Genomic DNA, 10,944 nt, shown 5'->3' on the forward strand with positions numbered 1-10,944 from the left:
CCAATATGTTGATTAGGTCATACAGACCCAGATGAAGGGAAAAAACAAAGATTAGGTTGATCCAAAACTTTTATGGCCCCCCAAAAGTTTTTAATGGTTGAAATTCATTCAACACTATTTCCTGTAATGTGGTGCACTTGAGATTGGGATATACCTCATTTTTTCTCTCATGCAATAAAATGATCTAGAAAAATAGATTGACGGCATGGATGAAACACATACATCATGGTGGGGTCCACAGAGCACCGACCACTAGCCATTGGCTGGTGGCAGGGGGAGTAGCCAATCCGTTTCCGGAGTGCTCATGCAAGAAAAAGTAACAGATAAATTCATGCAGCTAGCTGGACATCGAGTTAAGTTGGACCAAGTTAGGGCTGACCCAACCCAACTCAGATTTGAAATAGACTTGACTTGAACTCGACCTGACTTGGCACTAAGTCCAGTGTGCCTGACTCAATTTGAGTCCGGGTCTAGTATAGACTAATCCGGATCGAGTTGGGTCAAGTCAGCACTGAGTTGGGTCCATTCAACTTTACCTTATTCCAATTTTACAAAACCCACAAATTAGAATACAGTAGCATGATGCATTTCAAAAGAATATATGAAAATCATGGAATAAAAGTATTTCCGAACACAAAATTACATTGAATAGTTGATTTGGAGAGCTAGTGGCCGTCAAGAGTAGGTGGTGAGTGGATGGGCTTGGTACGTATGGGCAAGCTGCTCAGTTGAGACGAGCGGCCAAGCTAGTGACTGTCAGGTTATGACCGTCGAGTGCGGGAGATAAGGAAGGGAGTGGAGTAGAGAGAGAGAGAGAGAGAGAGAGAGAGAGAGAGAGAGAGAGTAAATGAGGGATGCCATATGATATATATATATATATATATATATATATATATATATATATATATATATATATATATATATATATATATATATATATATATATATATCCCAAACTCGAGTCTAGCCGAATTTCGAATCGAGTTGAGTCAAGTTGAGTTACTGGGTGATCTGGACTCGACTCGGTTTGAGTTTGGATTAGGCGAAGTTTACTCGTTTCGAATCGACTCACCCACTCGATTTGGGTCGAGGTGGGTCTGAACGAGTAGGATGAGTTGACTCATCCTGTGCTCAGCTCTACAAGCCACCATGCAACTAAAATTCAACTAATTGATTTATAAGAATGAGGAATTTTGAAATTTTTAAAATATGATTGATTTATATTGAAAATCTCATTTAAGGGCATTTGGACGGTAAATTACTTTAGATAAGCAATTTTGAATGCTCCGCTAGGCAAGCGGTCACTTTTACTTATGCTTATCAGTTGTACATGCGGGGTGTGGAGTGACGTAGATGCAAATAATGCGTTTGATTTTTGAAGTCACCATTAGCTAAATAAATCTTAGAACATTGGCCAGATAGAAACCATAAAATCATTTATAAGTTAGGAAATCGTGAAATGTTTTGACTCAAGTTACTCCTATGGTTGATTTTGGGCATGATGTGTCTCACATGATGGACAACTCACATTGAAGGTTTGGCTCACATGACAGACGATTCACATCAAAGGTGGCCTTCATATGATGGACGATCCACATCCAATGTCCGACATAATGGATGGCTTAAATATTTTAAAACATGAAGATTGTAGCCATCCATTCTTTTGCCATTTTGGGCATGGTCAATTGTGATGAGGTCCGCTAAAACAATCGTCTCCATTGCTCCTACAATGGAATTGTTGTAATATTTAAAATAACATTAATTGTCCCTAAAAAAGCTTATTTTGACATTTTACCAAAAATGTTTATTTTAAACATGATTTTTTTAAATTAAAAACATAATTTTATTAAAACAGCTTATTTAAAATAAGAACCAAAACAAAAAGAATTTATTAGAGTAGCTCTTATTTGAAAAGTTGTTATTAGATCAGAGTAGAAATGCCAAATCCGCCCTTAATTAATTCACACCAATTATCAATGAATACACTCTCCCAAGATTAGAGTAGAAATGCCAAATGCCCCCTTTTTAACCCTTAATTAAAAAAAATAAAAAAAAAATAAAAAATAAAAAATAAAAAGAAAGAAAGAAAAGGGCCCACATATTTTAAGTTTGGACCCCCAAAGTATTTAAAAGTGACCATAGTTCTAAGGATGAGATATGGACTAAAGTTATGACTAGCCGTTGCCCCATTAGTGATAGATACAAACATAGATACATCAGGTTTATGTATCTATACTTAGTGTCGGGTAATTTGCCATAAGCTATTGATAAGGTATATAGGCAGGTCAGTTTGTTGAGGGTTCAATCCAAGCCCAATCCACTACCTATCGAGCTTCGCCAAAACCTGCTTTAGAAATGTGTCGAGCCAGTTGACCAGCAGGTTATCCCAACACATGCCACCCTCATCTTTTGTGAGATACCCATAAAAGCCAGTTAATTGCAATTTTGTTGGATGAACTTATTGTATACAACATGAATTTGGCTGGGGCTAGCATGATGTGTGTATGGTGTCCACCGCATCATGAAGCATCACCTTACTACGAAGTTGGGACAACCCAAAAATCAGGTGAATCTAACCATCAACCTTGCGAGGCCTACCTTCTATGTGGGTTGTCCGTCATGAGAAGTGGGCCTTCCATTTCGTGGGGCCCACCTTGGATGTGGGTCATTCATCATTGCGGGACACCTTCCATGTGAACTGTCCTCATGTGGGGCCCACCTTGAATGGGGTCATCAACCCCCATCATCAATGTTATTGTCCACCATGTGGGGCCCACCTTCAATATCCACTGCTCATAATGTGGAGCCCACCTTTGATGTGGGCCCCACCTTCTATGTGGGCTCTCCATCAATGTGGGCCATTCATCATTAGGGGCCGACCTTCGATGTGAACCATGCATTTGTGGGTTCACATTGATATGGGTCATCCATCATGTGGGCCACCTCCAATGTCAACAGCCCATGATGTGGACCATCCATCTTGTGGGGCTTGACTTAGATATGGGCCATTCATCATTAGGGGCTGACCATAAATGCAGGCCACCCATTATGTGGGGGCCCACCTTGATGTGGGCCATCCAATGTGGATCCACCATCAACGATAATTGTCCATCATGTGGGCCCACCTTATATGTCCACTGCCCATCATGTGGAGCCCTCCTTTGGTGTGGACTGTCCATCGTGCAGGCCCATATTTGATGTGGGCCATCATCATGTGGGCCCTTCTTTGATATGGATTGTCCATAATGTGGACAGATGAGAGAGAGAGAGAGAGAGAGAGAGAGAGAGAGAGAGAGTAGAAAAGTAAAAAATTATGGCTATAACTAATGTTAAGGTATCTAGTTATTTTTGAAAGGATGCTCATCAAACTAACCATCAAACTAACTTAAAGAGGTAATTTTTATACAACAAGAAATAAAATATGTTAGTTGTGGGGTGGTACCCAATTAGGCCTTTACCATCTTATTTGTGCCATTGAAACTATAATGCTTAAACATTTTGTTCTTAACCATCACTATGCTTATATTTCCCTGCTTTTCACTGCTCATTCACAATGGCTCCAAATTTTGGGTGTTGCGGTTTGGTATAAGTGTATGTCATGTAGCATGGATTAATTGGTTATTGCACATTGTCGCTTAGCACAAATACGGGTGGAAGAGTTCGTTTGGCCTTCTATCACTACTGGTGATCCATCCCACGTCTGGGCCCACTGAAGCCTACATTTGATATTGATTACACATATGATGATTTGAACCTTTTTTTTTTTTTTTCATTACTTGTTCGTTCTAAATTACAAAGACAACAAACAAATTCTTTTATAGAAATCACTAAGGAGATGGTGTGGTGCCCATTGAAAGTTTTCTTTTCAATGTTCTAGATTCATCTCCAGATATTGACGGACACAAGCAAATTTTGAAATTTAAGAGTCTAATGTGGGCCTATTGAAATATTTTCTTTTCATTGGCCTAAATTAATTCCCAGATATTGATGAGCACAAGCACCCAATCAATCAGCGCAAGTTTCTTACAGCCACTTGCATAACATTCGACTCCATGACAGAAACGATATTAATCAGCATGAAGGCTTCAATAGCTGGTGGCACACACTGCATCTTCAGTCACAATGCAGTAAAAAACGAACTCACATTTACGAAACATGAGCAAATTCTGAATTAACCCAATCATACTTGTGTCATTTTCTCCCGTTAACAACTTTAATGGGTATGCATACAAGATCTGATCCCAGGTGCAATGGGTGCCATTTTCAAGATCTGTTCCCAGGTGCAATTGCACGTCCATTTTACTAGTAATACTAAATGCATTGATTCCTGTTAATTTCAGCTTTACGAGCATCAATCCATACAATCTCACCGCCCCAAATACAAATGTCTCTGATTGTCCAATTAGGGATTATTGGTTTTGTATGTAAATCCATGGCGGACACTAGGGGTTTGGGAGGGAAGGGTCGGGTCGGGTGGAGAGTCAACTCGAATTCCAACCCAATCTCAAGAGGACCCCACCTGCAACCCGACCAGATTTCCAACCTGAGGTGTCAAAGCTGAATTCAAACCAGGTTAGCATTTTTTCAACCCGAACCCCCAAGTTGCAGCCCTAGTGGAAACCTTAATATAAAATGGTCCACAATTGTAGGTAAGACTTCCTGGCCTACAAGGTGGAATTTGAACCGGAAAAATATCTGAAGATTTCATGTCTGATTTCCTTTGTCCATGTCGCTACTAAAGAATAACAAATTTACAATCGAAGCCAAACGAACGTCTCCCGTTGGTAGTCAAAAGTGATGGGCTCGTACAACTTGTAGATAATAAAAGACATGAAGGATATGAAGTAGATAAAGCTTTTAGACACGTCAAAAGCTGATGAAATCTATATTGCTGCTTTGACACCCCACCTAAGTAACAAGTAGGAAAAAAAGAAGAAAAAAGAGTCCAACCATGCACAAGATACACCATTGTTATAGAAAAACGAAGCAGAATCCTACGAACTTCGCTTCATGTATCCCACACACCTTTTCGAATTCGAGGGTAGCGTCGCTATCTCACTTACACTTCTAGGCCTCTCACCGGGGGTTTTTAAACTAAGATTTTATTCATTTTTTTTTTAGAAGATTGGTTACAACCTAAGATGTTAGCATAGAGAATGGTAGCATATCATTAGCGAGGGGAGAGAAAGGAGGGACCGTGCCAAATGATCAAACTATCCTCATTTGGTGGAAAGTTATTAAGAGCGAGGAGGGGGAGCACCCCAGGGGGAGGATATGGGGAAGTGGGGACGAGGGTGGGAAGTAGTGGTGGAGGAGTGGGAGAGGGCAACCCTCTCGCAGGAAGGGCACATGGTGAGTGTTGTGGGAGGAGTCATGTGCATGTAGAGCTGTGGGGAGAGCTTGAGAGCCCTCAGCTCCTGAACCTCCTTCTGCAGCCTCCTGTTCTCCTCTGTCAGGTTCTCGCAGCACCTCTTTAGGAACTCGCAGTCCACCTCCGTCTGCTTCAGCTTCGTCCTGTTTTGCCAGTGAAAAGAAGAGCTTCAGTTCGAGTTCAGATGCATTTTTTTTTTCAATTCCAAAATTACGCTCTACCAATGCACAGTAACATATTTTAGCTATATATATAGCTATATATATATATAGAGAGAAATCTATTCATCTCACCCACCTGGCCCTGCGGTTCTGGAACCAGACTTCTACTTGTCGGGGACGAAGATTCAGTTGCTTCGCTAACGCCAGCTTTTGCTTCTGGTTATTTGAAAAGGGTAAAAGAAAAATGGAGAGTTAGTTATGTTGTGTCGCTGAGCTCTCTTACACGCGGAGTCGTCAGTAAATTGCAACAGAGGAACATTCGTTTTCTATCCGATTCTATGAAAATAATTCAGGATGTGTGCGAATAATCAGCCTTTAAGAAAAGAACAAAAGCTTGCGTGACGACGTGGACGAAACCATTTCACGTGGATGATATTCATCTCCGTCCATATTCAGGACCCAAGTGGACTACACCACAGGAAACAGTTGAGATGAGAAGTCCCACTGTTATAATCATCCAAATTGCGTGGGTCCACTGCGGTTTTTACATGTTATCAAATCCACTCAGCTAGTGAGTCAGATGAATAAACACTTCCAAAGTGAGGACATCTGAGTCTCGTGTGGGCCACGTCACATGAATTTATAGCTTTTAATGGATGATTTTACACCGTTAAATGTTGTGGCCCACTTACATCTTGGATTAGACTGATTTTTGGCATCCATGTTGGAAATGTCGCAGTGCGCCTGACGGACGGAGTGGTTCTGATTCACGTTTGTCCTGAATCGCGCTCAGTTAGCACAAGTCGGATCTTCCGTGTTTTGCACGATTCAGGCCAGTCCAAAAAACCAAGAAGCTTTCATGCCTCTGCCTTTTCTCGGTAAACGACGAAAAAATTCTTACGATTTCCGTACTGAAGATGACTACACGTGCTGAGCACATGGTGGAAGCAGATTAGCTGTTACCCACCCGTGTGGGACCTTCCTTGATGTATTTCTTTTTATATCCACGCCGTCCATCTGTTTTCCGTCTCATTGTAGGACCCGACCCCAGATCATAAGAATATCCAATCTCAGGTGGAGCATAACAATAGAAACGGTGAGGAATAGCATTATCGGATCAATCTGGTTTCTAATTTCCTTTCATCCAGATCTTCTTGACATTATCAAGAGGTTAGATGGGAAATAAACATTACGAAAGCCTAACTATCGGGCCCTTTGGAATTTTTAATGGTGAGGCACTCAATCACCACTGTTTCCTGTGGTGTGGCCCACTTGAGATTTGGATCCACATATTTTTTGGCACCCCACTCTAAAATGGCGTGGAGAAACGGATGTACGGCGTGGATATGCAACAAATCATAGAGGTGGACCCCATAGAAGGGAAACAGGCCAGGTAACACCTTGTAGTGGGATTTCACCACCTATGGGTTTCGAACCCAAGACCTCGTGTTGAAACTCTTCAGAGTCTACCACTCGGGCAACGCCTAATACGCTCCCCACATAAATACACGATAAAAATGCTCCTCAGGCGCCCAGCACGTGTTCACGATTTTGGCTGTACATCAAGTGGGTCCCGACAATCATGTCTAAGGCCTTAAATCTGGCCGGAACGTAGATTGTAACTCGTTAAATGCGTGCCCAACAGGATGAGCAGAGTTACCTGGGCCCACCTAATGATCAGCACGCTTCTCGCGACACGTGTTAGGGCGTCTTGGTCGCAAGCTGCAGAAGCACGCCAGCACATGGCACAATCTCCCTGAATACCATTTCATGTTACCGAAAATGCCCCCGACATCCTATTCAATACTCGGGCAGACGATTGTATCGAACAGTTTCTTTTCAATTTATTCCAGCAACGCACATTTTCATTGATCCAAACCGTTGATCTCATGGACCCCACCGTGAATGGTCAAAACACGCACCAAAATTTCCAAAAGACGGGAAAAAAGTCCAAGATTCTTCCTGGTGCATGGCCATCCACGATGGTCCCACAACACAAATGTCTATGGCCTGGCCTTCATTTTTCTAATCTCGTGGGCAGTGTATAATGAGGGACGTTTTCTAATTCCAGAAGCGTGTAGGAACCGTACACATCCGCATGAGGCCACGCGTGCGAATATGAAACACGTGTGAGATCTGCGCTTTCCATAGTTGAAATATTGCTTAGATCTTCTTCCTAAAAATCCGACAATTTCACGCTTCGTGCCACAACTTTTTGTTGCCGTTCATTTGTTTTGATATGCTGATCGCCGCATCCGAGTCGTAAAATGGCCTGATTTTTATTGTAGAAAACATAAACAATGCATCGCAACTGACGAAAAGCTCAGATCTCACGCACGTGTCACACTGTGACACATGCGCCCGCTTGTGGAATAAGCAAAGATGTTGAATAGTAGCAGGAAGAAAGAGATGGGAGTTCTTTTGCTTACAGGATTGAGAGTATTGTGCTCCTTGAAGCTTTCTTCGAGCACGGCGGACTGATCTTTCGACAGCCTCAACTTCTTCCTTGAAGAAGCGTCTCCTCCATCTTCATCGTCGCTCATTCCTCGAGAGCAAGCCCTGTCGATCTCGATCTCTTCACCGCTCGGATCCCGTTCGCTCCTCTTCCCGCTCACGCTTGAGAGAGTACTGTTCGGAGAGGAGACGCCCGCTTCCTCCTCGCAGTCTCCGGATGGCATCCGATTCACGTCGATCCCTCTCAGGAATAATCGCGTCTCGCCTACGAACATTTACACAAAAGAGGGGGAAAAAATGAGGCGAAGTTTGCAGAGGTAGTACTTGAGAAAGGTAACAGGTCTTCGAATTAGATGAAATCAATGGGCTTTGAGAAGATCGATTAGAGATCAGCAAGATCTGGAAGACAAAGGTTTTTTGTTTTTTGTTTTTTTTAATAAACGGATCAAGAATTTACGACATCTTAAGATCGGTTGAATGAAAAAAGAACAGAAACCACAAAGAGCGGTTTGAAAACCTCCGAAATGTTGGCAAAATGCTAAAATCGTTCGGATCTGGAAAAAAGATTTTGAAAAATACGGCTTTTTGGAAACAAAATCTCAGGAATCGTGAAAAAAGCTCGAGAACATGCTTTTACCACCCGACGAGACTTAAAAAACAAAACGCATAGGAATCCGATTCCTCATTAGATCTAACGATTCCTAAAGGGAAAGAAGAAAGCAAAAAAAAAAAAAATCAATTTCAAATACCTGCAGAGGCGAAAACGTCATTCCACGGGCTTTTCTGCATCAAGAAAGGCGGAGCAGCAGTAGACGCTATCGCCGTCGAAGGCATGAGATTCAGCTGCAAGGGACGGTGATCCTCAGAAGATCTCAAGCTCAAGCTCAACCCTAGATCTTCCTTTTCCACCACCATTTCTTCCTTCCTTCTTTCTGCTCTTTCTAGGGTTAGGGTTTCGCTTTCGGCCTCTGAAATCGCTCTCTGCCTTTTCCCTTCCCCTCTTAAAATCCGCGGAAAAGAGAGAGAGAGCAGATGGGTGGCTGCGAGTTACAAGGATTTTCAGCTTTTTCTCAGTACAGTGGGGAGAACTATGGTGGGTTTATATAGAAATCTCCTCCTCGAGAATTGCTAATTTCACCATCTCAAGCACATTCTCCTCTCACGTGGATTACAAGTGGCACGTGTTATGAATCGTAGCTGTTCATTAAGAAATTAAAGAACTTTGGCACGTATATCATCATACCGTGTGCCAAATTTATAAATTTTAAATAAGTGGTCATGAGAAATTGATCAATGGTTCAGATTAATTATACATGTGTGGCCCAAATTATGATATGTTTTCGACTTATTTTATACCATCTGAATCTACATAGTATGATTCTTTCGGATAACGGGTCCGATATTATGCATGTGTAGAAAGTTTCCACGTGTGAGGAGAGTGTGATTGACTTACACGCTCGTGCGAGTGCAGTATCCATTTCTGCTCGTGCTTCTTATCATAAGACTCGTGTCAGGCGCCAATGATGGCTCCCTAACCTTACCGTGGTTCCTACCAAGCTAACCATGGTTAGACATCTGGCTGTTTAACCTTCCGAGCTTCCCGAGCCGATTCGGCTTCTCTTGACCATTGACTCGGGCTACTAGTGTGGTGATTCATCGTCCTCACACGTGGGAGTGATGTAGTACCACAATCTACACCATCCAAATTGTGGGTCCCATTGTGGATGGGGGATATGCATGAAATCAAATCTGCTCCATTCAAAAGTTGGGCCACTGACTTGGACGGTTTGATTTACCGTACAGCTATGCCAATCGTCCGTTTGAAGAGTAACTAGTCAACACCAGTTTTTGAACGGTGCAAAACTAAGGCAGTGTGTCCAGATACTAATGTTTGTATTGTACAGTTCGAGTTCTTGAGGGACCCTGACTGTAGGGCCCACTTTGATGCATGCATTGTATATCCACACCGTTCATCTGTTTTTTGAGCTTATTTTAGATGGTGGCCTGAAAAATGAAGCGGACAAAAAATTTCAGGTGATCACAGCACAGAAAACAGTGATTATTGACCATTAAAAAATTTTTGTGGGCCATCAAATTCTTAGATCAAGCTAATATTTGTATTTTCCTTTCATTCAGGCCTTTTTAACCTTACCAACTGGTTTGATGGTCAAAAATCATTACAGTGGAACTTAGGAAGTTTTTAATGGTGTAAGTTCAACTAACACTGTTTTCTTTCTCGTGGTTTATCCGGAAATTGTATTTTCTTCGATTTTGGTACCATGATATAAAATAAACTGACAAAACAGATGAACGGCGTGAATATACAATGCATGCATTGAGGTGGGCGCTACAGTCAGCGTTCCACCCACAAGCAGTTACGGTGAAACCATTATACTATGAACCCAATTAGAATGGTCAATGTTCCAAAAATCTGTAAGAAGAATCAACGGCTCATATTGAACCAAAGGACAAATATTATATTGATCTATCGTTTTCTTAATCATCTCTTTTCCGACCACCTATTGAAAATGTCTAGGATAGGATTTTCCATGGGGCGATTTTCCGTTGGCTATACAAAATGAAAGCCCGAGCGTTATTCCATGGAGTTTTTTTTATTGAACAATCTAGGCAAGGCCTGTCGTACCAACAGTTTGGTCCGGTAATCCATATGCGCCCCACTTGTAAAAACTGCAAGCCCTCATCCAATGCACAGGCTCTTGGCTAGGACTCCTATTGCCTGTCGATATGGCCAAGGTATTAAAGTTCGGCACACGTGGCTGGACTCGCCTCGACAGATTAGACTCGTTAAAACCCAACTTGACCGGAACCATGTACAGGAGTCAATGCGAACCGAGTAAACTTCGTCCACTTCAAATTCAAATCGAGTCGAGTTTGGGTCACCCTGTAGCTTGACTTACTCAAACTTGAAATCTGAGTCAATACTAACTCGATTTGATC

The 10,944-nt window shown here is 42.1% G+C and overlaps 1 protein-coding gene across 1 annotated transcript; it reads right to left on the bottom strand.

Annotated features, from left to right (window-relative positions):
- Positions 1–5,040: 5,040 nt before the first annotated feature.
- LOC131248218 (homeobox-leucine zipper protein HAT2-like) lies at positions 5,041–9,070 on the bottom strand. Its single transcript, XM_058248368.1, has 4 exons — positions 8,736–9,070; positions 7,962–8,251; positions 5,669–5,748; positions 5,041–5,514 (listed from the first exon to the last, which is right to left on the bottom strand). The coding sequence occupies exons 1-4, from the start codon at positions 8,899–8,901 to the stop codon at positions 5,238–5,240; spliced, it is 813 nt and encodes a 270-aa protein (XP_058104351.1). The 5' UTR covers positions 8,902–9,070; the 3' UTR covers positions 5,041–5,237.
- Between the last annotated feature and the right edge of the window lie 1,874 nt (positions 9,071–10,944).

Source organism: Magnolia sinica, chromosome 6 (assembly GCF_029962835.1).
Source record: "Magnolia sinica isolate HGM2019 chromosome 6, MsV1, whole genome shotgun sequence".
NCBI classification, from domain to species: Eukaryota; Viridiplantae; Streptophyta; class Magnoliopsida; order Magnoliales; family Magnoliaceae; genus Magnolia; species Magnolia sinica.

What these genes read in the sequence shown, in the direction of transcription:
- LOC131248218 (XM_058248368.1), bottom strand. Translation starts at nt 8,901, where the DNA reads ATGGTGGTGGAAAAGGAAGATCTAGGGTTGAGCTTGAGCTTGAGATCT. An exon ending in TGACGTTTTCGCCTCTGCAG is followed by an intron (nt 8,252 to 8,735) that starts GTATTTGAAATT and finishes AAATGTTCGTAG; the next exon opens with GCGAGACGCGATTATTCCTG. An exon ending in TTCCAGAACCGCAGGGCCAG is followed by an intron (nt 5,515 to 5,668) that starts GTGGGTGAGATG and finishes CTGGCAAAACAG; the next exon opens with GACGAAGCTGAAGCAGACGG.